The sequence below is a fragment of the Macrosteles quadrilineatus genome, unplaced genomic scaffold, assembly GCF_028750875.1.
Source record: "Macrosteles quadrilineatus isolate MER2022 unplaced genomic scaffold, UCM_ALF_1.0 Scaffold_9__3_contigs__length_116548681, whole genome shotgun sequence".
NCBI lineage: Eukaryota > Metazoa > Arthropoda > Insecta > Hemiptera > Cicadellidae > Macrosteles > Macrosteles quadrilineatus.
In genome coordinates, this window is record NW_026542602.1 from 43710646 (window position 1) to 43737662 (window position 27017).

Below are 27017 nucleotides of genomic sequence, written 5' to 3' on the forward strand. Positions count from 1 at the left end.
GTCATTGATGTAGAGGATGAACAGAAGAGGCCCCAATTTAGATCCCTGCGGAACACCATGGGTTACTGAGCTCCATTCAGAAAAATGTTTGACACCGGATTTATCTTTGATGACAACCTGCTGATATCTGTTAGTGATGTAACTAGAAAACCATGAAAAAGATGATCCAGATATCCCATACAATCTCAATTTCTCCAAGAGAATGTCATGCCTGACACAATCAAAGGCCTTAGACAAATCACAGAAAACACCAAAGGTTCTCTGTGATCCGTCCAAGGCCTCCACTGCCTCAGAAACTAGATCGACTATTGCATCAGACGTGCTTCTCTCCCTCCGAAAACCAAATTGATTCTTGTTCAATAAATTGTTTGATTCAAGAAATGGAACAATTTGTGAGAGAACAACCTCTTCAAATATTTTTGAAAACACAGGTAAGAGAGCCACTGGTCGGTAGTTTGAAATTTCTTCCGAGTCCCCCTTTTTAAATATAGGTATAATTTGAGCATACTTCAATTTGTCGGGGAAGACTCCTGTCAGCAGTGAAATGTTGATAGAATGAGTGAGTGGTTTTATAATTGAAGAATTACTACTACTTAATTACTAATTATTACTTGTTCAATACAATTATTGAATGATTAATAATACATTTTAATAAGTATGAACTCAAATTTTTCGGCCCCACTTGTCTCACGGGCCTCTTAGCTCGCCGTTTCCACTCACCAGTTCGTGAACCCCCATCGGCTCCTGCGCCCCCCCCCCCCCCGGATTGCTGGCCCTTTAGTTACGCCACTTTAATGGTATCAACTTTGATGCTTGAGCTCATGTAATGAGGACCTGAAGAACAATTCTCGCGCCCAAGACCTCCTTTCTCCACTCCGATTTTTTAATCTACTGCCGATGTCGTCGGGAGAACGCCTACCCTCCAATCATCAGTGAAATATGTTCAATCAACATCCCCATTGGCTCCCCTCTTCTAATCAGCCTCGAGAGGGCGTGGTTATTACCTGATGGTAAGCAGTTTTTGTTTTCTGCATGTTAACAACTCTCAGTAAAGCTGGGAACAATATTGTTTCTTTTGTATTTTTCCCATCGGTTCTGATTTTTTTAACTTTGCAGATTGAAATTCAATATTTGTCTGACTTGTTCTCAGCCAGGTTAGGTTAGGTTAGGCTTGGAACGTATGATCTTGCAATTTAAATCCATGTGTGTAGCCCCTGAGCTGTTGGACATAATGAAGACTAAATTATGATCTTGCATTTATTTAAAAAAATCCTTTACCGAAGTCAGTGTATGCTGGCTTCCATTGTTCTAAAGACTGTTAAGCGTAAAATTGTATAATCAAAATTTCCACATGTTTATTATACTATTATGATAAATTTAGTTTAGTATCTTCTATATATTATCATAGATAAAACATACTCCCTTAGTAGATTTCTCATCCTAATAGAACAGCTGAAGACAATTTTATTGTTAGTTCTGTACGGTTTATGTAGAGGTTGTGTTTTGTTTACAATTTGTTTCCCATTAATACAGTCATTTAAAACCTCGTTTAACCAAATAATACGATCTAATCATAAACAATAAATTGTCCCCTAGTTATTTAACCAAACAGTAAAGCACAAATCAATAAATTAACCCTAAAATAATAGAAAAAAAATTTCGTCGGCACTAGCGCCCAGTGTGGCGTACATGAACTAGACATGAAAAACGAGCTTCAAAATTTACAATGGGATGAGAAGTCTACTTGTGTTGGTTAGTCTATGATATTATTTAACAGGCCAACATGAATTTCGTGATAATAGTTTTAAAGCTGCCACGCATCCGATGACCATGTTTAAGGTGTCTTTAGATAGCTCGTAGTACGTAAATTTGCCATCAAACTAAACATTTTTGAAATTTCCACCAGGGCTCTGCCCCAGTGGCCTCCAAAGTTCCCACCATGTTATTCTTAGGGAGAAAATGTTCGTTTACATTTGAACAGATGAATACTTTGAAATTTACTCTAATATTAACACCTGGTTGTACTAAAATTTAAATTAATTAAGGATTATGTACAGTAGAACCCCGGTTAACCGAAATAAAGGGGGGAGAGCCGTTTCAGATAACCAATTTTTCGGTTAACCCATCATATGCTCAAATAGCCAATGTATCACCACAGTGTGTAGGAAAAATGAATTTAAGAGAATGTCTAATAATTCAGTATTTTATTTCAGCTACAAACATTTTACAATGGGATAGGAAATACTTTAAACCAGACAACTGAAGTTATTTAATACTACAAAACAGATGTTATGTGCAATAAAGAATTTTCATTTGTCATTTTAAGCATTTTACAGCCCTATATTATTTTTAGAGCCATTTCGGTTAACCAGAATTCGGTTAACAGGGGTTCTACTGTATTGGATTTGTTGAAAAGATAAAAAGTTACTCTATTTTTGTGGTTTAAAAATTTGTTTTTCACTGCAAAACACGTTTTAAAGGTTCAATGAATTTAAATCCAACTTACAACACAGCAGTTACACTATTTATGTACTGAAACCAAATAACAGGATCTATAAGGCAAGCATATTTCTTTAAAACCTTTTTTTCTCAGCTTGTGTGCATTGCAGGTAAAATCTACGCATACTGTTAGAAAGATATTTTTCTGTAGATCTGCAGAATCCATTTATAAATTAAAATTGGCTCAAAAATAAGCACAAAAAATGTATTTGAAAACTTAAAAAAATCATTAACATGGACCTTATGAGTTGCCATGATGGTGACAAAGTAACAACGAAATATAAACAGAAAATCAAAACAAATTCCAATCACGTGTTTTGTTTCCAGCAAGAGGTGAAAATAGAGTAGTCTGTACATTTGATATTTTTTGTTGAGTTTTCGACCACTGAACGACCTCTAGTATTATTTGATGGATATCAATATCAAAGGAACAATATTTTTTCCCAGTTTCATCCATTGTAAGGGTTGGCACCTGCACTCTTCTGTTTGATTATTTATGATAGGTGCTCGAGAATAATGATCAGAAGTTATTGATATTAGTTTTAAAATTAATTCCCAAAAAGAATATTTGATTATATCGGAAGGTAGGATGGGGGGGTCCCAACATTTCTGGAATGCACTTAAACAGTAAACAGACAAATATTGAACCACAGTAATGCACTTAAAGTATTAACAGGCTACTCCATTTCCCAGAGATTATTTTGGGTGAAAACAAACATACAAACACAAAACACAATACATTTTGTTTTGTTATACACATTTTCATTGCAATAAAAAGTCATTAAGTTGATAAATGATGCACTTAAAACAAAAACACCCTAATTGCCAATGATCAAATATTGTTTATTCATGGTGGTCCATAATAACCGCTAACATTTTGATTTGTGACAGCTCAGCTAATTCATGGGTTAGAGAGATTATTTTTGCGTTGAATGGTTCCTTAATTAATAGCATTTTTTGTAATTATAAGTTGTTCCAAACTGTTCCACTTTTCTAATGGAGGTGGCATAAAAAATAAATAGTGTGTATAATCTATGCAATGTTTGTTTTGCGGGTGTTAAGTAATAAATTAAACAACGTTGTGAAACATAGTTTATTAAATAAAAAAAAATCATGAATCTAAGTTTTATTCATATTTTTGAATTAATATTTGAGTTTTAATAAACTGTACTTGTTATTTTACACAGCGTTGTTTTATTTATTACTTTACCCCCGTAAAACAATCATGGTATAAATTTCACTCGTTATTTATTTTTCAAGCCACCTCCATTAGCGAAGTTAAACCGTTTGAACAACTTATAATTACAAAAAATTCTATTAATTAAGGAACCATTCAACGCAAAAATCATCTCTCTAGCCCATGAAATAGCTGAGCTGTCACACAACTAAATTTTAGCGGTTATTATGGACCACTTGTTAAAATTAAAAACATAACTTAAAAAATCCTATTTTGACTGTTCTCATTGTGTATCACAGCTTTTTGTTGCTGCTTGGTTTAAATTTACTGTCATAAACTCACCAAAACAATTAATAGTGCTGCACCCTGTTTCGATATCACGCCGATGCCCTTTGAGAGTTGAAACCAGCAGTCTAGACAGACTACAAGAATCACTCACTATTGTTTACTGTTCAGTCGTAAAAGAAACGTTAAGATCAATTTATTTGGAAAAATAAATACCAGTACATCTAACCTGTGAAGTAAAATATCAAAGCTCTGCCACATATTTTAGTAATATTTATTCAATACTCTACCACTTACAAGCAGCATTGACTTGTCCTCTCTTTTAGCGAATTTCCCTATAGGGAAGTAGCTATTACCGTAGGTCTCATGGTAAGACCTAAGCCCGGGACCGATTTACTTTTTCATTTTGATGTCCCCAGAGGCCAAAAATACCATTCGTTAAAATTTTTATATATCTATATATAGATATATATATATATATATATATATATGTCCATCCGCACGATAACTTGAGTAATTTTTGTCCGATTTTGATAAAATTTGGTTTGAAGGTGCAAGGCGGGATAAACTTGAATGAGTTCGCGAACCAGCATGATCGGACTATGGGAACGGGGGTTTATGGGGGGTTTTATGGGGTAAAAATCGGTTTTTCCCATTTTTGACCCTAAAAACACGAAATTTCTCAATTTCTTTTTACACCATTTTGTAGAGCTTAAAAAAACAAATAATTTAGTATATTGAAGCGTTATTATGCGCCTAATTGTTACGGAGAAAATTCAAAAAAATTGTAATTTTAAAATTCCCATGTTATTCTTATGGAGAATAAGTCAACTGTTGTAGTTTGCATGTTTATGAACATATTTTGATAAAATTTGGAAAATACATTAATTTCTTACTAAACCACAATACCTTTTACATGAAAAAAAACTTTTTTACCCTCCCTGTTGCAGCAAACCTAAATATTCATTAAACTAATTCTGTTTAAATAGGGAATAAATGTGATATTTAAGGAGACATTTTAGTTTAAATCCAATCAGACAAATGGAAATTCGCTAAGTCTGCAGGTTTGCTGCGGCGGGGGTATTATAAATTTATAGTCCTTTTATAAAGGAAATCTGTTATTATTAGCATTTTGAATACACTTTTAAAAATTAGTTACATGCATGGTGTTTGGCAGTTTAATTTTACTTTTCCTGTAAAAACTCATAATGATAAATATGGGGTTTTCTAGATGAAGTTTGATGCTTGAAAGTCATACGAAGCAAAAATGATTCAAGACACATTGCTGATTCGTCACTTGCCATCTGCATTAAGCCATCAAGAGAAGTCAGAGTTATTAAAACATTTCGGAGCCGTTGATGTTAAGATCGTAGGTCCTGAGACAAAGAAGTCTAATCTAGTGTTTGCACGGTAAGGGAAAACTAACCAAACTTAGATTATTATCTCAATAAAACATAATGTATCAATGGCCCCCACATTTAATTGTGGGCCCTGTTACCAGGATCTGGCTCGGGCCCCCCTACCAACCGGGGGATCGGGGGGGTATGGAATACCCCCCAGCCCAGACGGGGGGTCTGGGGGTTCTCCCCCGGGAAAATGTTGAAAATGTCATGTATATTAGTGAGTTTTTAAGGCAATCTAGGTATTAAATTTGTGAGTGGTAAATGACACTTTTGCAGCCTTTTTTAAGGAAGAAAAGAATTCTTCAATGAGTTTTATAAGACTTAAAATTACACAAAATCAGCAATTAAAACTATTATATCAATACACAAAAGCTCCATGCCTATTAATATTTTGTCTTTTTTATTTCCCTGTAAAAGGGTTTGGCTATCTTAACTGCTATAATTGTACTTTGTAATATGGAGTAGGAAAAAAACTTACGTAAATCGAGTTTAACAGCTTACACCAATGAAATCATATTTTATTCAGTGACAATTTTCATCAAGAATTTTAACAATACTACATTTTTTGGGAGTGGATGCCTGAGCTGCCGAACTTGCTCGAGTAGTCACGGAGAAAAACGAAGTGCACTAGTAACGCCGAGAATGACCGATGCTGTCGATGCCGATGCTATCCAATCCATGCTTTAGTACAGTATTATGTACCGTGCGAATTGGGAAGAAAACTTAGGTCAAAATTATTACAATCTTTCATATTTTTAAAACTACATAAAAGTGCAACCGGGACCATATGTTGATAAAACGGGACGAATAAGCGTCCCGAGAGGATTTGTCGGGATGGACCAGTCCCCCTAAAACGGGACGTCTGGTCACCTTAGCTATGGTACATAGTACATGTCAATTTTTAAATGCTTTACAAATTTTATTTTAACTCATAACTATAAGGATTCATTCTTGAAACTATCAGTTCAATTATAAAACCAAACTTTGTTTATTATGGGGGGAGTGAGGTAGGAGTGGCTAGGCGCCTGGCGGGAGGAAGTGGTAGAGGAAGTTTGTGGGGCCGGCCACTGGGGCCCGAGCTGGCTGTTCTGCTGTTGTATAGTACATACGCACCTACGCATCCATAGTATTTAAATATAAACTAGCCTAGAATCTAGAATTAATACATTTTAAATTATTTAACTTTTGTTTTTTGTAAAATTTATATATTATTTTTTATCTTCAATTTATGATCTGCTGTAAAGTGATCTTCAATGGGGAAAAAAAAGAAAAAGAAAAAAAATCGGACCCTGTGACCAGAGTTGCGCCAGTCCCACCCTTGTGGGGGCCATGTGTATCATACTACATTAGCTTTAGTACCTAACATTATATGTATAATATTGGGTTCATCATAGAAGTTTCAACATATTTTTAAGGATTTGTAACTATAATATGCATCAGATGCAAAGATTAAATTGTTTCTATTTTTGTCTTCTTCCCGTTGCAAAGCACGGGTACAACAGCTAGTATAGCATAAAGGTGTCACTTGGTGGGGCTTTCAATTTACAAATTTTTAGCTGCCCCTAGAATAACTCAATTTGGAGTTCCGTACGAAATTGAGATTACCAACAAAAAAAGTGTAGATATAGAGGTGTGCAGAGTATGTTTATCGTGGTGTAACCCATTAAAAAGTAAATAGTGAGTCCATACTTTTGCCCAACACTGTAGATATATTGTAGGCCTATAGTGATGTAATCTTTTATGGCTAACCATCTAGAGATTATTGCAGTTGTAAAAAAATCTTCACTTTTACGTACAGTACTAATCATAACGCAAGGTTGCAATGTTTAATGGCTGTATTAATTTTTTAAGTGCCCACCTTGTGTGCAGTAGTTTAACCACATATTTACCAGTAACTATTGGATTACTAATTATTGGATTAGTAATTATTGGATTTGGATTAATTGGAAGTATATTGTAATGCAAGGGTGAAATAATTTAATTACTATATGTTAATAATTTTAATTTAGTTTACTAAAATATTGTCTCCCATTCGCTTGTCAAAACCCCTCATAATGGGTAAGCAGTGAAGTTAAGTTAACTGTGATAATTTTATGATAAAAAAACAACAACATTGTAATAACTTTTGAACCTAAATTCTTCAGCATTGGAGTTGTGCAATTTTGTTCAGTGTCAAACGGACTGAAAAATACTAAATTTTTATTATTCAAGCTGTTTTAATGAAAATTGGATTTTTCCGTTAGTTTATGGGTTGTTATGGGAAAGTCGCCATTAAAAACACACGCGGACCTCCATTCCGAAAAGTCGTAGATGTTAATTATATGCTAAATTATAAATTATTTATGTTCTAATTCTTTCAGAAAAGGGGGGGGGGCTAAGAGGTTGGGGATCTGTCATTAATTAGACTATTATAATATGAATTTTGAGATATCAAACACCATTCTTGCCCTTATGGTGCGAGTGTAAAATGTTACCTTGTTCTTATTTTATATCTTGGTTATATGTGTTAAGTTACTTAGATCATCAAAATGGCTGTTATATAGATGTGGCTTGGTACACAAGGAGTCTATTATATAACTGAGCCTCAAATCAATCCTCATGGGCACAGTAACGCTACAAGTGTTAATTCATAATGCCCAAGAGGATAAACCATAGAAATAATGTTCAATTCAAGTAGACCTAATTATTTTGATGCAATATCACATCGTAGGATGCTTAGCTCTAGCCTGGAACTGTTTTACAAACTACATCAGGCTTTGTGTCAAGTGTCAGCATTATTGTTATACCGTACCAATTAGTGATTGTCTGGATTTGAACCCGCGGTCTGAGGGACCGAAGCCTCCGATTACATTAAACCCAGTGCTCTTACCATTAGACCAGCTTCCCATCCCGACATTTAAACAGACTGAAACAGTGCCCAAAACTAAATTAGCAAGGTTTTAAGTGCAATACCATCCAAAGAAAAATGGTGACCTATTTGACAAAGGATAACAATTCGCTTAGTCTGCAGGTTTTTTGCATCGGGGGTATTCATATTTTAGATTATGTTAAGGTATATGGGTGTTTGCGATTACAAATGTATGTATGTTGTCACAGGTTTGAAAACAACAGAGCTGCAGAGATCGCTGTAGGAAAGTTACATCTCCTCAATGTGTTAGGAGAGAGAATATCAGCAGAGTTTGCTCGAGGTCCTAACCCAGCGGCAGTAGAACCCGTTGAAGAAACGTTAGTATTATCTACCTTACAAGTCTAATATTTATCTCAAAGTTTTAACTAGAGAGTTTAATGTCTTGTTTTTACAGTAATAAAGTTTAACTCCTGTGAAGAATTTGACTAATGTAAGCTATTTCATTTTAAGATTTGTTAGTTGTAACTTGTAACCATAATTGTGTTTTTCTACACATTATGAAATTAAGTATAAAAGTTATACAGTTTCAAAACATGTAAAAAAGTAATGCAGGCTTCTCACAAATTTTGGTAATTTTCCATCTTATTTTGTTTAAGTCTTGAAATTGAATAAACTAAATGACAATTTAATGTGAAGACATTTTTGTATTGGTTAACTTTTATTCTAAAACTGACTTATTGTGTAAACATATCTTGCTAATTAATTTCCCTATCAATCCACTTACAATTAATTTAATTAAATACTCCACCTGACCAGAACTTAACTTGCACTTAACTTGGAATAGCATCAAGTTGGTACCAGTATTTAGAGATGTTAGGATTACTGTTGCTTCTTGCTAAGATTTAAACGTCAACCTAAAAGTGGTCTGAAAGTAATTGAAGTGCTGTCATTATTTTTTGGGCTAGTATTATGTTTTATTGCTCATATGGTGTTGATGTTCATCTAGGTAACCTCATTTATTGTGTTGGTATTCATCTTGAAAAATTCGAAATGCTAGTTTTGATTGTACATTTTACCTTTACAGACCACTAAATGTTAATGTTGAGAAGCAAGACCGTATAGTGAAGGCAAGAGAAGCATTTTTGAAAAAGTTAGGTCTTTCAATAAAAAACTATGACTTCAGCCAGCCCCCGCCCCTCAACATATACTACCAGTACCCTCCTCCAACAAGAGATGTGTTGGAGAATATCTGCAAGGCGATGGCAAATGTTCCGAAACTCTATAACCAAGTGTTACATCTAATGAACAAGATGAATCTACCTTGCCCGTTTACTGACAAATACCCTTTAGAATCAGACTTGTTCAAGAAGGAATTTGAAACACCAGCAGAAGAAAAGGTGAAAGATCTGTCGGCAGAGAACGTCAAAGAAATCTCAACGACAGAGGATGAATCTGAGGTAGGAAGTGAAGATGACCAACAGACAACTGAAATAATTCCGATGAAGAGAAAAAGAACAAAAGAGAAAAAAGTAATTAAAAGGCCAAAATTTACCAAGCCCCAAATCACCGTACAAACGAGTAAATCGGGATTGAAAGCTGACGATGTGTTTGAAAACGCCCCAAAAGATCAGGTCTCTAAAAAGATTGAACTTAAAATTACATCCAATTTGACATCCATTCAAGAATCTATTGAAAAGCAGACTTTTGAACAAACACAGGGCTTTCAAGTAGTTAAAGTTGCTCCTCAAAAACCAGAGAAACAAATTGAGTCAGAAAGTATGGAAGAGAGTACATCGGAAGTTTCAGTTGAATTTATCTCAGCTGATCAGTTAGCTGCCAATAGAGTTTCTTCCAAAGGTAAACTAAACTACACTTAGCTTATTTCCTGTTATAATTATCAATGTGTTGAACAAAAACCTTCATATTATCTAAATTTTTAAATGCTTGTACATGGAAATTCATCGATCAAATGGGTCATACAGCTGAACCAAATTGAAGGGTGTCTTAAACATGGCTTGTAAAAACATCTTGTTGTTTTACTTATTACACTATGCAAACATCTGCTGAGCTTCACAAGGCTCTTTTATAAAGCTAAAAATTCAGTTATGAAGCTGCTCTTTTGGGCTTTATGTTTGAAACCAGCTGTTATTTAATAAGAATCATCATTAATACAGTTTAATCAGCTGTTCAATTTGCATTTCTTTCACATTTACAGATACTAAATAAGCAGCCTTTGCTAACAGTTAGTTTGCTTCTATTAGATCCCTGTTGTATAACAAGTTACTTTACTTGTTGTATTAAGTAGTCACCAAAACTTGAACTATTCCACCAGCAATCATAACCAGCCTTTAGAGCCATAAAACCTTCATCCTATTTTTTTAAAAGTTTAATAATGTACTTGTATTAGGCCATATTGGAAAATGACTAGTTACTTGCTTAGTTGCATTCAATTGTCTGAACTGTGAACATCAGAGGTAATTTTAAGATTAATTTGGTATTATAATTCTTTTTTTAGTTCAAATTTCTGTCTGGGCTTTGAAATTGCACTTAAAATTTTATTTATGAACCATCCATTATCCATTTAGTATTACCTTTGGCTATTGATACAACAAGACATGCCATCCCCATGTTAAAGATGTCGCCAGTTTTTTAATCAAAATCGTCGTAGTTGATGGGAGTCACAGACAGATTGCGCTGATCTAGATCTAAATACTAAATCCTGTTAAATACACAAATGTTTTTCAAACAAATGGAATGACTTATGGTGACCTATAGCAACTGTTATGACCCAAGTCAGCAACAAAAGATAACGTATAAAATATAATTTTAGACACTCTAGCACATTCTGCGATTGGCTCACACAACAATGTTCATTTTTAATAAAAAATTTGTAACAGCTGGTCCATATAGATAGGATGTCTACTTCAGTATCCAATAGTCAATGGTATTAGCTTGCTATGAGAATGAACCCCCTTTTTCTGTTATAGATCAAAAAGTTTTGCCAGTGTTCAAAAACTATCAACCGGGTGCTCCGTCTTGTAGACTTTATATCAAGAATTTAGGAAAACAAGTTCAGAGCAAAGATCTCCATTTTATATACAGAAGGTACTACCGGCCCGAACTAGATCAGGTGCAGGGATCAATGTGAGTATTATTGAATTAATTAAAATAGCTTCTTCGTGTTTTGGTTCCAAAACTTGAGTTTTTATTATTGAGCGGAGCTCTTATACGTCGACTCTTATGCATTTCGAAATACGCAAACTCCTCCTAGACGGCTGAAGAAATTGTTTTCAAATTTTGCATGGTGATAAAGACCATATCAGTGAGTGCTAACATCTATATGGCGTTAAAAAAATCTCTTGAGAATCCGCCCCACGGGCCCTCAAAGTTTCAATGCAACCCTTATGGAAGCAGTATTTAAACAAAGGCATAAGATCAGCTGGTGACTTTTGAGTGAAGTAGATCAAGAAATAGCTGGTAGCATTATTCCACGGATATTAGAACAGAAACGGTATGGATCATAAATAATATAATCAAATGACGACACTAGCCTGAATCATTTACTAATAGCCTTAACATCTTGTTTGGACTTTTATTGATGGTTCCATTTTCATTAATAAAACAAACATGTTTGCTTTGAGTCCATCCAACTAAATTAACAGTTGAAGGCTTGTTCTAGGCTTACTTGGGGAAACCTTATGTAATATTTTTGGTAGCCCTTATACTATTGATGAATTGGTTTGTGAATTAGTATATGAATCTTGTGGGGTTTTAAGAACAGAACCACGTGTTTTATTGCGAACTAAGTTTTATGTGTTTACATGGTAATACATACAGCTATGCAAATAATAGTGTCTTACTTAGTTGATATTTTTAAATGTGATTGGCTTACTTGAGAAAAACTAAATTTTTAATGTTAGCTTTTGTAAAAAAAATATGAATTAGTTTGAATGAAAACCATACGCAAAGTTTACATATCATCCATACGCTGGTTTCCTTGAATAGTTGTGGATTTTATGATGTGTTTAAAAGCCGCTACGTAGCAAATAGTTCGATCTCGTCAAGATCAACAAGGACGGCTAGGAAGCACAACAATTTTAGCCAAAACTCGACGGCTCTATCTTCGTCTTCGATCACCTTCCGATTGATTATAAAAATTATTAACATGTTAATTTGGGTTATCGTTTAAACGCTTGAATCAATGCAAATGCGAATGTTAGTATAACTTTTGTAACGACTAGCTGTGTGCCCATTCTACGGACGGGATCGTAGTCAGTTGAAACATTCTTATAATCAGAACAGCAGTTGGTTTGCATGTTAAGTGTGCATGTTTCCAGATAGATATGCAAGCAAAACTCGGTATACAGTACTGTTTCAGGATCTGTTTCCCGGCTATCAAAACTCAAGTACTGTACAATTTGACACAACTCACCTGAATTGGTCCCGGTTATGATGACCCATATGGGAAACGTTGACATAGGGAAATGAATTTGATAGTGGTAGAAAAGAGAACAAGAAGATGCATGTACGAGTTGAAAATAGATAAGAAAGAGGAGTTACATGGCAAATAGAGAGCCTAGTCGACGTCGAAAAGTATTATGATTGTAACACACCTCAAATTTTACAAATAACTGTTCTAAGAGTCGTTATTGTTTTTCAGGTTTGACATCAGGCTTATGCAAGAGGGAAGGATGAAAGGTCAAGCTTTCATTACTCTGCAGAGTGTGAACCAAGCTCAGCTGGCTCTCAAAGAGACCAACGGATACATACTGAAGGACAAACCTATGGTGGTGCAGTTTGCTAGGTCTGCTCTCGCCAAATAAACTGTGTGATGACTAAATAAATGTAAAAACTCAGATGGCTTTTGGAAACATAGACCAAGGTCCTTGTTTGTTTTTGTAAAATATGTGTAAATAACTTGTTTAACGTTGTACATACAAATAAATAGTTTTATAATTCATATTCAGTAATCTAACCCCGTCGTCTACTTGTCGTCAACAGTAGATGTACTGAATCTACAAATATGTGTAAGCGGACGAATTTATTTGTTCAGTACTGACATCAACAGTTTAATTGTTACTTTGTAATGAATCATTTCAGCAATTAGAGTGCACTTTCAATAAAGTTTCATTCTTGAATGAATAAGAATATTATGTGCAAGAGTTATTTCCTTTTACTCGTGCCTCTTGTGATTTTTTATTCACACAATTGCACAATATTCACACACACACACATAGGTGGATCTAAGCCCCAAAATGTGGGGGGGCTAAGCCAGGCTGCTGGGGAGGTCTGGGGGTATGGAATATCCCTAAGTGGGGAGGGGTGGCCGGGGGTCTCCCCCCGAAAATTTTTGAAAAAATATAAGCTCCAAAGACGTATTTTAGGCTATATGGAAATTAACATAAAAGGAATTACGGATTCAGTGAACACGGTGAACATACTTGAAGGACCTTGTAATCGGCTAATTTACGAATTCCATGTAAGAACTTAACCCTTACACATTATGGAAAATAGCTGACATAAGGTAAAAGAAAGGAACAGACCTATCCAAACCCTAAATGTGTGTGTACTGTGTACCTAGGATCCTAATCCTAAATGAATTGCTGGTTTGTAGCATATAATTCAGGTCTTCTCACAGACAAAGTCAAGTTATTGACTTTGTCTATTGAGAGCTCCAACACCTTTTTAGTAATGGTAAGACGTTATTTTTCACCACAAATTTAGGGTGTCTAGTTTATTACCATTTAAAAATTCAAAACTAATTCCAGACTTTTTTAAGACTAATGCCAAATTTTTCAAGACTGGATTTTTCAACAATTAGTGATGTATTGATACCAAAATGTAGCGATTCTCAATTCTTGATACTAATGCCAATGTTTATAATTTAACCAAATTTTTGAATTGTACAATAAACCCTGCCTTTATGTCATAAAGTATTTATATGTAATGGTGTGTTTTTAAGTAAAGAAAAAAATGTAGCAATAAAAAACTCTAGCCAATTTGAATTTTTTGGATGATTAAAATCTTCCACGACCAAGTAGACATCATCATTAACTGCCTCGGACGTCATCGTCGCCGTTCGCGATCGCGGCAAAATTATGATCATTTCCCGCGGCCGTGTAGACATAATCATTGCCTACACAGCCACGGAAACGTCATCGGCATCGTCTGCGATGATCACGGAAAAATCATGGAAATTCCCGACTTTCATACCAAAATAAAGACTAAATCCGGACTTTTCAAGACCGATTTGAAATTCAATACTGATTCCCGACTACTAGACACCCTATAAAAATAATAAATTTTGTTTACAAAAAATCATACTTTGAGGTTCCTATTAATTTTTCCAACTTAACCAAAAATAATGTGAATCATATCTGGGGGGGCTAAGCCCCCCCCCCCTTTAGCTGCCACTGCACACACATCAACATAATACTGTTAGATTTATTTGTCTCAAGGGTCTTCTACTGAATTTTGAATGTTTGTACTGTTTGTAGATCTAGTCTACAGCCCAAATCAGACCATCAGCGTCCCGCTGGCTTTGCTGTCAGGTAATTAACACCTAACTGAACATTGTTCAAATCAATGGTAAATTTGAAGGCCAGTGGAGCCTTTGGTCAAAATTTGAAGAAAATAGATTTTTTTTTTCGTGGTCATCAGGTTTTTTTTACATTTCTTGATAATAATTTATATAACTTAGATGGATTCATTTCCTCTTCAGGGATGTACATGGCCTAGACATATATTTCATCAACTTTGTAGTAGGCCGCTTGACTTAAGAATGTTTTTAGAAGGTTCTTGAATTTGTTGATAGATTACTTCCTCTTCTCAAACCTCCTGAATATACATAAAAAATTTCATAAGAATTGGTGAAGCTGTGTTGGAGGAGTTCTTCAACAAACAATGGGACATGAAAATTTCATATATTAGAAGATAAGTCCATCTTTCTCGCAAACAAGTTTCAAGTGGTAATCCAATGTTTATGCTTAGCTAAATACTGGGAATTCAACAGGGATTGTTACTGTTTATTTATAGATTTTAAGAAAGCCTATTATTGCCTATTCAGAGCAAAGATATGGGAGAAAATGGAAAAATTTGGGATACCGGATAAGCTTATAAAATTAATAACCATGTGTGTTTTAAACTCATGTTTTAAAGTAAAGATAGATGGAGAAACAACATCTGAGTTTTATGGGGTGAGACAGGGGGTTGGACTATCCCCCTCTTGTTCAATATTGCTCTAGAGGAAGCCCTACAAGCAGTAAGAAATTCACCCTTAGGACTAAAACTAGGGACAAATATTGGCTTTTGCAGATGACATAGTACTGATGACAGAAAAGGAAGATGATCTAAGGGTTTTGTCAGAGATGTTAAATAATGAAACTGAATATGTAGGACTTGAAATAAACGAAAACAACATTTATGAGAGTAGCAAAGGAAGAATATGGAAATAATGCTAATTTTCCCAAATAAACAACCACGAATTAATAATTTCAGATATCTAGGCTAGGCATTGTACTATCTGATAGAAATACAGAAGAAATAGACATTCAGAATCTATACTTATTTAATACGCAAGCAGGAATTTTGTGACAATTACTCCTCCGAAACTACTGAACCGATTGACGTTTTTGGTGTCATTGGAAAGAGCGTAACGTGAAGTTGTGCAGGAAACTTTCTTTTTAGGGAAACAATTAGAGAGTGAGGCCCTGGGGTCCTTTAAAGTTTCGTATTTCTCCATAAGATTAACATGGGAAACAAAAACTGTTTTGAAACTCCAGCTGTTGTCAGAAATTAAATATTAATATTTTTGGTCTCCATGGTAGCATGAAAAAATTCACAATGTTTACATTTGCTTTGACATTTAAATGTAAACAACCAGAACTGTCAAATGCCTATTTCACAATTTTAGACAGCTGATAGAAAAAATAAAAGAACTATGTGGTAGGTTTATTTAATCTTAAACTGTATGATAGATTATTATAAATCTATTTCAATAATTATGAAACAAATCGTTCCCGTTGCAAAGCAAAAATTAATAGTGAGAAGAAAAAGATATGTTGTAAACAGTCAATGTGTAAATTATCGAAGTTGTATTAAAAATGTGTATAGTTTTGGATGTTGGTTTGTGTTTAATGATATAAGTTAGTTATTAAATTTTTATTTTAAGGATTTGGTATATGACTAAGCCTATGATAAATAACAGCATTTCAGATTTCTGCCAGTTTTTGCCTAACTCTGTCCTGTAGAGTAGCATACACCTTATTGTCTACAAATTGGCTAAATAACTTAGGTACGGTACTTAATAAAAGCTGACAGCCTTTTTACGTTGACCTTAAATTGTAAGCTTACCTTTTCACGTCCATGGGTAGTTTGATTGTTAAAAATTCACCCTTTAAAATGGAAAAGGACTGTTATGTAAATTGTAATTATTTCCGTTGGTTGATAATCTTTTAGTTGGCTATTTTGCTCTTTTAAAATCATTGGAAATTATGACTGTTATAAGTGTTTAACCAAGTAATTTGTTTGTAAATAACTCCTGTACTTCTTTGCAATTGCTCGATTTCGAGCAACATGTACACTAGTAGGATAAATGCAGCAAATAATAATTGGTTTATATGAAGTATTTTTGTTCAGCTTTCAACACAGCAAATTGTAAGAATGTGAAATTAATCTTAAGCTTCAGAAATTCACTTGGTGAGATAAAAAAGGCATTGTGATATTGTTACAAGAATTTCAAGAAAACAACAAAAGGGCTCCAACAAATAAGAATTTATTCAAGAACAATAATACAAAGCAGATAGATGAGGTGTGTTTGGTAAATGGATAATCTTTTGTCTACAATTTGGAGATGACTCTTTTTCCTACATTTATCCACTTTTTAGTGATGGCCTCCCTTATCATTTTCAGCAGCCAACCGGGCGTCCAGTTCAGGGTCGTGGGGCCAGAAAGTAGGTTTGTTTGTCGTGTCAATAGCCTGATCAGGATAGTAGTAAGCAACCTCTTCCATTGTCATCTCGATGAACGGAATTTGGTTTTCATATTTCTTCAATTCAGTCTCCAGTTGAGTAAAACGTTTTTGCGATTCAGCTTTGAAGTTCTTCACGTTTTCAGCCTGAAAATTCAAACCTGTACAAGATTTGGTAATGGGAAAATTACACTAGGTAGCGATTTTTAAATTTATATTCAATAGGATTAACAATTGATCCTTGCAGTCAGCAGTAGGCTCTAATCATAGATTTAACACACTAAGTAGATTTCTCATCCTAATTGATCAGCTGAAGACAATTTTATTGTTATTTCCGTCTGGTGCACTGTAGAGGTTGTGTTGTTTTGTTATTTCAGTAATTTAAAACCTCATTTGACCAAATAAAATGTTCTAATCACAGACAATAACTCATCCCCTATTTTTATAACCAAACAGCAAAGCACAAATAATTCAATTAGTCCTAAAATAATGGAAACAAAATTTTGTAGACACTAGCGATCAGTGTCACCAACAGAAAAACGAGCTTCAACATTTTCGATAGGATAAGAAGTCTACTTGTGTTTATTAGCCTATCCCTTGGATCTAATGTTATAAATATTCCATTACCTGTAGACAAAATTCAAACAAATACTCAAATGTATTTGGCTATTCTAATACTAATGTAATAGGTTATAGGCATATTTATAGAAATAAAAAACCATATTACCCTTTTTTAAATATTTGTATTGACTATACAAATATTCAGTAAAAAATGTACTATGGTTAGTTATTTCTATAATCAAATCAAATAAATAAATATTAATGAAACAGTAGCCCTAAAAGAGAGCATTGCCCAATAACTCAATATACCTAGTTAACAATGCATTTATGCTAATATGCATATCTGGGACTTGACCAGTGCTTAGATTCTCGGATACAGATTAGTTCAACTATCAAATCTTTTGTAAATTGTTTATGTTTTATCAACATAAAAAAAGAAAGTGTATGATATTCAGCACACAATTTCACATCTTAACCACCCAAATGGTTGGTGTTAGGTTCCTGGGTTCTTCTCGCAGAGTAATTTCTAAGGTAATATTAAAATAATTCTCATGCTAAATTAAACTTACAGCAGCTTTTTCTTCAGTGGCGATTGTAGCAGTGATATTGTCCTCAGGAAGAGGGATCTTGAATGATTCGTATTTTTTCTGAAACTCATCAACCATCGCAGGAACTGGAATCTTGCTCTTGTAGTAGGCCCAGTCAATCTTGGGAGGGTTTTCAGGCAGCGCTACCACTCTGTGAATTATGGAAATTGAATTTAATACTATAATCAGAGTGAGCTGGTTTAAATTAATCCCGTCGCAGCAAACCTGCAAACTAAGCGAATTTCCATTTGTCTGAATTGATTTACAATAAATCTATTTAAATAAAATTAGGTTTAACCTAGGTTTGCTGCTACAAGGAAACTAATAAAGTGTATTTTTAGTAAAATATTAAAAGCTTAGTATAAAATAAATAAATTTACCAAGTTTGATCAAAATATATCCATAAACAAGCAAACTACAACATTTTACAACATTCTCTAAAATAACATGGGATTTTTTAAATTACAATTTTTTGAATTTTCTTCATTATCAATAACCGTACAAAAACACTTTGATATAGGTAGCCTACTAAATTATTACTGTAGTTTTTTAAGCTCTTTAAAAAGGTCTAGAGAGAAATTAGGAAATTTTGTGTTTTGAGGGTCAAAAATGAGAAAAACCAATTTTCACCCCATAAGACCTATAACCCCCCGTTCCCATAGTCCAATCATGCTGGTTCGCGAACTCATTCAAGTTTATCCAGCCCTAGACCTTCAAGCCAAATTCCATTGAAATTGGAAAAAAATTACTCTAGTTATCACATTCACGGCATGTGTACATATATATAAACAATTGAAAACATTAGTACCCTTCCTTTTAAATTTAGTTTAATTATCAAACGACTAGTTTCAACACTTATGTCATTGTCATGTTTACTATACAAATACAATAACAAAAATAATGAAAGGAATAAATATAGTCACATGTTAAGCTAACTTAGAATTTAGAGGATCTTGATTTATTCTTTGTTTAATTTTGCGTATATTATATTATATGTCTTTTTATTGCAACTGTAGGATTATTTTCAAATATCAGATTTGTTTGGTTGATGTTCATCACTTATGCCTGAATGAAAGTTTGTTTTTCTATTCAGTTTAGTAAACCCAACAGGCCAAGCCTAAGTGTTACCCAAGTCAAAGCTACAGAAAAATACCCCCCCCCCCTGCAAACCTGCAGACTAAGCGAACCTTCATTTTGCCTGTATGTTCACAAAAATATCTCTTTAACAATGCCAGATTTATTCCCTTTTTGAATAACAATATTTTAAAAAGTAAATAGGTTTGCTGCTACAAGGATGGTGATACAGTAGAGTGTTTTTTGACAAAATTGTTATCAATATGAAATATATAACTAAAATTTTCAAAAAGTTTTAAGTTTACTGAATTATTTGTTTATTAAAGCTTTTTAGTTTTCAAACATGGTTTGGAAAGAAAATGAAAAATTTTTATGTTTTTAGGTTCAAAAATAGACAAACACAATTTAACCCCATAAAACCCCGTTTCCATCATCCAATCATGCTGGTTCGGGAACTCGCTCAAACAAAATGAAGGTTTACACATATGTACCAAGTTTCGCTCAAGTTATCGATCCATTGGACACATAGGCCTACTATACGCATATAATTAGGCCTAAAGAAAATAATAATACCATGTAGTACTTTAAAAATCTATTTTATGTACAGTAATCATTTCTTTTAATTATTGAAAAAGGTGACCCTAAATTAGTGTACAGAACTTAAAAATATATAGGTAGGCTAGGCCTATTATATAAACTTGAACGGATGGTGTTTTTTGCCTCTGCGGACCTCAAAACGTGAAAGTAAATTGTTCCCTGGGGTACTTTTCTGTCAAAGGTAACATTCATTATTATCTATGACTTTTATTGAGATATCTATAATTTTGTTTTCCTTTACGATCCATTCCTTATGTTTTAATATCTTCAAACGCATTTAAATTACAAATTGACAACGGATCTTATAAAATTATAAATAGGCCTACAGGTTAAGAAATGAAACTTTTCATAACTAACGTAACTTGCTGTTTCAACTTACTATTTCAAAATTCCATCCGATAACAGAAAAGGCATGTGGGGAATATCAAACGGAATTTTAAAAAAAGAACTTCAAACAGCAAGTTTAGTTAGTTATGTTTGGTTAGTTTAGAACAGTTTCATTTCAATATAATATTTGTTGTGATTTTGTTTGATACCGTAGGTACTGAACAATACTTATAGGTACCGTATCGTAGTTGTCAGCTCATATGATTCAATTTGTTAATATCAATAGGCTATATCTGATTGAAAAATAAAACATAGATGTGTCACAGAAATCATCAATAATAATGAATGATCCCTTTAACAGGAAAGTAAAGTACCATCCTAGGTCTTAACATGGGACCTACGGCAATAGCTTATTTCCTATAGCCTATGAGAAATTCACTTAATTCCCTATATCGGAAATTTGCTAAAATAAAAACAAAATATAGGTTAAATAAATGTCTTGAAACTATGAAATCATAAGGGAAACCGGGGGTCTCAAAACTACGGCCAAAGGGCCGCGAGAGGTTTTTATGTACAGTCCATGTTGGCATGAGTGATGTGTGATATGATCGTCTCCGTATTTTCGGGTCCTGTTTTCCAATATCTGTCAATGTTTTAACAATATTGTATTGCCAATCATTTGAAAAATTAAAATGTTTGTTTGATGGTAGGTAGTTGTTGTGGTAGAAATTCTATTTGATAAAATTAATTATTTGCATATTTTATTTTAGGGATACCTAATGGATATCTCTCTACAGGAAATATATTTTAAGAATAATCTGTTAACTTAGGTATTTTCTGAATTATTTTACTAAGCTTTCAGATTTTTTTATCAACTAGGTTTAACAGGAAAATTACACAAACCCGAAAAGGGAGTTTTGCACTTAAGTTAAACCCTCCTTTTCAAATTGCCATCCAATTGGGGTTTTCTGGATAGTGCCACCCAGGATTCTGATGGTTTGAAGCCCTTGTACAATAAGTCAAACTATAAATAATATAAAGCAGTAACACAACACATATTATTTGAAAGTTAAGACATAAAACCACAGCCTTGTGTTCCTACACTAAATGCAATATTGGGTACAGTTCTGCAGAGAACCTGCAATATATTATTGGTTCGGATATTGATATATTGTTATAATTCGGTTCGCTAAGTACTTATCACTTCTAAAACTTTTTTCTTGACGTAAACGTCAGATTGAGCGACTTAATAATAATCTGTTTAGGGGCACATTTTTAACTTGTTGTTTAGTAAATGTTAAAATCGAATTGAGAAAGTTTATGGTCTGTTTACGTTGATGTTTAGTAGCCTAAGTTAAATGAAACTGAACTTTCAATCAGATTTATATTCAATCAAAAGTAAATACCCCCGCCGCAGCAAACCTGCAGACTAAGCGAATTTCCATTAGCCTGATAGGATTTAAACTAAAATGCCTCCTTAAAAATATCATATTTATTCCCTGATATAAATATAATTAGTTTAACGAGTACTTAGGTTTGCTGCAACAGGGAGGGTAAAAGGGTGGTTTTTTATGTTAATAGTTTAGTAAGAAATTAATGTATTTTCCAAATTCGATCAAAATATGTTCATAAACAAGCAAACTACAACAGTTTACTTATTCTCCATAAGAATAACATGGGGATTTTAAATTTATAGTTTTTTGGAATTTTCTCCGTAATCATTAGGCGCACAATAACGCTTCCATATACTAAATTATTTGTTTTTTTATGCTCCACGAAATGGTGTGAAAAGAAATTGTAAAATTTTTTGTTTTTTAAGGTCAAAAATGGGAAAAACCGATTTTTACCCCATAAAACCCCCTATAAACCCCGGTTCCCATAATCCGATCATGCTGGTTTGCGAACTCGTTCGAATAAATGTAGGTTTACACGTTTGTACCAAATTTCATCAAAATCGGATCATTTTTGCTCGAGTTATTGTGCTAACGGACACATATATATATAAATATATAGGCTATATATAAATATATATATATATATATATATATATATATATGAATTTGAACGAATGGTGTTTTTGGCCTCTAGGGACCTCAAAACAAAAAAATAAATCGGTCCCGGGTCCAGGCCTTACCATGAGTAGCCTACTACGGTAATAGCTTATTCCCTATATGGGAAATTCGCTAAAATATATTTTATGAACGTTAACTAAACAAACAATAACCAAAACTTATTGATAAGTTAGGCCTATGATTACCGCATATCAAAAATAGGCTGCACTTTAGTTTACGTCCTACATTTAGGCTACTCACATATTGTAGTTTGGTTTTGATTTTGATTTGAAGGTTTAGAACAGTTTCATTTTATAATCAGCTGGTAGTAACTGTATATGTATAATAGTAAATGTAGGACATACCTTAAACTAAAGTGCAGCCCAAAAATATATCACTTAACTTAGTTTCTTCCATTTTAAGTCAAATAAATTTAGGTACCTAGCCTAGGATAAAAAGAGAAACAACATTATTAATGTTTTGCTATCGTCTTTATCTGATACATATCATAAACTAACGGACAATTTAAATGCAATGCAATAATAAATATCCATTCAAATTATAATCTATATAACTTAGGCTAAGTTAGGCTATTGATCTGATGTGGTTTGAGCTAATCTAAGTTAACTTAATTTGTCATAAGTTAAACCGAGAGTTTTACTGTTTTGAGAGCCTTTTTTCGGACATCAAACATTAGTGTGACTGATCTTCATGACGTAGTGACTGACTCAACAACAAATCGTAACCTTACAAACTACCCTATTGGAGCCCTAATAAGTTAGAACTGGAAACCAAGTAACAAGATGATAGGCCTATAGCGATGTTTACACTGTCGTGTGGCCACGTTCATAACAGGCGTGGTTGCCACGCCAATGGACAGCCGTACGCAAATGACGTGGCGCCACCCACGGTACCGTCCCACGGCCACAAGCAGCTGTGTAGTTTAACAGTTTTCTGGTAGAAGCGTATTCATTCATTAAATGTGTGTTCATATGGATTGTGCCAACAGATTAATTATTGAAGGTTGTGCTGCAGTGACTTATTGAAGAAATGGCTTTGCTCGCATGTCTCGATTTTTGTAGCTTTCAATATTTATACTGTATCAAATAAACAAGGTTCATTTTGAAACAGTTCAAGTATTTGAATTGTTTGACCTTCCGTTAATTTTAAAGATTGATTTGTTTTCGTTTCAATTCATTCGACTTGTGTCAATGTTATAAATTGATTAAAAACTAACATGACAACCACTGACTTTAAAAAACAATAGTTAAACTCGTAGTTCACACAACGACGAGACGGATGACTCCTCACCACGGCTAGCCAAGCCTGCAACAGGCGTAGCAACCAAACACGTTTTGGTTAGTTCTAAAGGGCGTGGGGAACAGGCGTATTGAGTTGCCACGTCTGTTGCTCCCACGTCTTCACTGTTTACACGAGTCGTGGCCACGCCTCTCAAGAAAGTGAGAAAATTTCTCACCTACACGCCTGATTTTAGCCGTGGCCCCACAACAGTGTTAACACCGCTAAAGTTATGTCTAGCAGTCAAGTTAACAAATTTCAATGAACAACTCAACCAAGTTTGGATAAAAATAACGTTAACCTATCGGTAGGTATAATCTTGGAAAAGTAACCTATTTCGGCCTTGATAGGCTAGTAAGTATTACCATAGATAAAACATACTCCCTTAGTAGATTTCTCATCCTTATGGAACAGCTGAAGACAATTTTATCGTTAGTTCTGTACGGTTTTCTGTAGAGGTCGTGTTTTGTTTACAATTTGTTTCCCGTTATTACAGCCATTTAAAACCTCGTTTAACCAAATAATACGATCTAATCATAGACAATAACCTGTCCCCTAGTTATATAACCAAACAGTAAAGCACAAATCAAGAAATTAACCCTAAAATAATAGAAACAAAGTTTCGTCGACACTAGCGCCCATGTGTCACGTACATGAACTAGACACAAAAAACGTGCTTCAAAATTTACAATGGGATGAGAAGTCTACTTGTGTTGGTTAGTCTATGGTATTACTAGCCTAGGCCTCGGCCAACTTGCAAAAATGATTTTGTATTAATGCCTTTATATTACATAATTAATATATAAATTCGTATGTTTTATACTTTATTCTTTGAAGCACGTATTTTTTACTTGTGAATTATTGGTGAAAGCTATGCCTAGGAATGCATTGGAAAAATTAGGCATACTCACTTGCGAACAATGTTGTCAGATTTACTTTTGAAAGCAAGAAACTGGGCTTTTTGTTCAGCAGGAACACGTTCAGCGATTGCGGCCCAATTGATTGACGACGAAGCAATTCTTTTGGCAGCCATAATGTTTATTAAATTAAAATTCTTAACAAATTATTAGACCTAAAATTTAGATGGTCGACCTCTGCAGGTTAGGGAAGGACGCAGACGATTGAAGTTCGAAGTTGGAAAAAACGAAAAAACACAATAATCAGTCGATCAGTAACGGAGACCAGACGAAAAGAGCAGAAATGTTGAAACACCAAGGCTCTGGCTACAGTATTGGAGTGCATTCGAGTTAGCTTTTTCTAGTTCATCGATTATTAGCATTGACTATATAACACTATTTAGTCTATATATATAGTCAATGTTATTAGCCTACTACTGGAGAATTACTATCACGGCCACCTTTAACTCCTGGTGCCCGTTTCATAATAACTACAAACTAATATTATTAGTAAATCAGCTGATTGTCCAATGCAAATCCAATGGAAATTACAAGTTATAACTTGAAACTTGTAGTTTATTATAAAACGGGCCCCAGGCCGCGGCCTTCGAAGTGGCAAAGTCACAAGTAGGGTCGTAACAGCTGTTTTGTTTGGAAGCAGCTTAATGGTATTTGTGTATTTACGAAAGCTTGGTTACTAAGCTATAAAAATATTGACTCCACTTTAAATTTACAGATATAGATTTTCAATTCACATTGTTTTGGTTTTCAACTCCGCATGTTTTATTTTCAAAATTTAAACAAAATTATGTTCATAAATTTAAAATTATGAATGAATAAATTCGAATTAATGAGCTGATGTCACCTGTCTGCCATGTTATCTTATGGGACGCCTGGCACTAAACACCACCGCGATGTTGCCAAATCTACCAGGCCGCGGCCTGGAGTTTTAAAGGTGGCCGTGATTACTGGAGGGTAGTGGAAAACAATGAGTGACAGTTCTTAATCAATTAAAACCATAATTATTTACCTATCTAAATGACATATAATTTATAGTAGCTGTGAGGTCAAGTTCTGTTCTTGTTTATTATATATGCCATACTCCATAAATTCATCATCAACTAGGTAAACCTTGATTGACTGTGTTAAGTTGCAGGCTTTTTACAGTGTTGCCATTTTGCGCGTAATTACGCTTTTTGCGCGGATTTGGGGGACTTGCACGGATTTTTATGCGGATTAGGATTGTGAGCGGATTTTGCTTGGATTTCACACAATTGTAGATTTAAAAATATTTGGTACAGTAATTTCAAGGGTAAATCGGGACACTTATTCGTATTTTGAGACTCAAAAGGAGCGCTTTATCTTTATGAGTAGGGCTAATGATTATAATATAGTACATTCATAAATTATCGATGGTGTTTTTTGATTACCATTATTTTTATTGTTCTCTTCACTCCCTTTACTTCTACGCCTACGACCAGTTTTGTCACTTCTAGAGATTTAATTGTTTTCTAGGAGGGATATTTTACTACCCGTTCCCCTGTTCCAGTGATTTTCGACTAGACGTTGGTTGGTGGCAACACTGCTAACCCAACTAAAAACAAAACAGAAATACCCCCACCGCAGCAAACCTGCAGACTAAGCAAATTTCCATTTACCTGGCTGGATTTCTACTAAAATATTCCCTGAAAATTGTGGGGTAACGGATTTTTATCCCCCTGTAATTTTACCCCCTGGGCATACGTGACGTCACAAACCAGGGGGTAAAATTCCGGGCGCGAACTTTTGAGTTTCGCGACATCAGCTCGATGGATTAAACGCGGAATTAAACATATATTTTCACGGTTGTGAATTTAACCAGAACACATCAAATTATAAAAACCTAGAGTGTACGGCCCGGATTTTTACCCCCCGGAATTTTACCCCCGGAATTTTACCCCCTGGCTAGATATAAAAATTAGTGAGAATGATTAATTATCTTCATTCTGTTGTAATTTAATAGTTAACATTTTATTATTAAGTAGCCTATCTTAATTTATTTGTGACATTAACTAATCGAACATGTTTTTAATTTTAATTTTGAGATTCAAGTATTAGGATTCGATCTTTGAAGCCAACTTTTGGTTAATATGACGTATATACAATCAACTGAATGAGATTACAAAATAAATAAATAAAGATAGGCCACTAAATAATGAAATGTTTACAATTAATTAAAAACAGAAATAAGAAAACCAATCATTCAATTTCTAAAATCGGCCAGGGAGTAAAATTCCGGGGGGGGGTAAAAATCCGGGGGTAAAATTCCGGGGGTAAAATTCCGGGGGGTAAAAATCCGGCCCGTACATTTCAGTTGTCTAAACACTAGTTATATGGACAGGGGGTAAAATTCCGGTTTTTATCGCTAATTGAATTAATCACGCTCTGACTTTTTTCATTAGACTT

General features: G+C 34.1%; 2 protein-coding genes across 6 annotated transcripts in view; one reads left to right on the plus strand and one right to left on the minus strand.

Moving 5' to 3' along the window:
• Positions 1-13360, plus strand: part of LOC129004443 (gastrula zinc finger protein XlCGF58.1-like) — a 54055-nt gene extending 40695 nt beyond the window's left edge. For 4 of the 5 annotated variants that reach the window (XM_054433032.1, XM_054433033.1, XM_054433035.1 and 1 more), the window contains 5 exons: positions 5193-5371; positions 8461-8589; positions 9297-10069; positions 11200-11356; positions 12873-13360. In XM_054433032.1, the coding sequence (XP_054289007.1) occupies positions 5229-5371; positions 8461-8589; positions 9297-10069; positions 11200-11356; positions 12873-13035 (1365 nt within the window). In that variant the 5' untranslated portion in view covers positions 5193-5228 and the 3' untranslated portion in view covers positions 13036-13360. Of the gene's footprint in view, positions 1-767; positions 1011-5192; positions 5372-8460; positions 8590-9296; positions 10070-11199; positions 11357-12872 lie in introns of those variants that run through there. The other variant, XM_054433037.1, reaches the window with a different exon arrangement.
• Positions 13361-16969: 3609 nt separating this feature from the next.
• Positions 16970-24806, minus strand: LOC129002671 (ATP synthase subunit d, mitochondrial-like). Its single transcript, XM_054430658.1, has 3 exons — positions 24588-24806; positions 18311-18479; positions 16970-17327 (listed from the first exon to the last, which is right to left on the minus strand). The coding sequence occupies exons 1-3, from the start codon at positions 24707-24709 to the stop codon at positions 17094-17096; spliced, it is 525 nt and encodes a 174-aa protein (XP_054286633.1). The 5' UTR covers positions 24710-24806; the 3' UTR covers positions 16970-17093.
• Between the last annotated feature and the right edge of the window lie 2211 nt (positions 24807-27017).

What these genes read in the sequence shown, in the direction of transcription:
- LOC129002671 (XM_054430658.1), bottom strand. Translation starts at nt 24,709, where the DNA reads ATGGCTGCCAAAAGAATTGCTTCGTCGTCAATCAATTGGGCCGCAATC. An exon ending in TCTGACAACATTGTTCGCAA is followed by an intron (nt 18,480 to 24,587) that starts GTGAGTATGCCT and finishes CATAATTCACAG; the next exon opens with AGTGGTAGCGCTGCCTGAAA. An exon ending in CCACTGAAGAAAAAGCTGCT is followed by an intron (nt 17,328 to 18,310) that starts GTAAGTTTAATT and finishes TTGAATTTTCAG; the next exon opens with GCTGAAAACGTGAAGAACTT.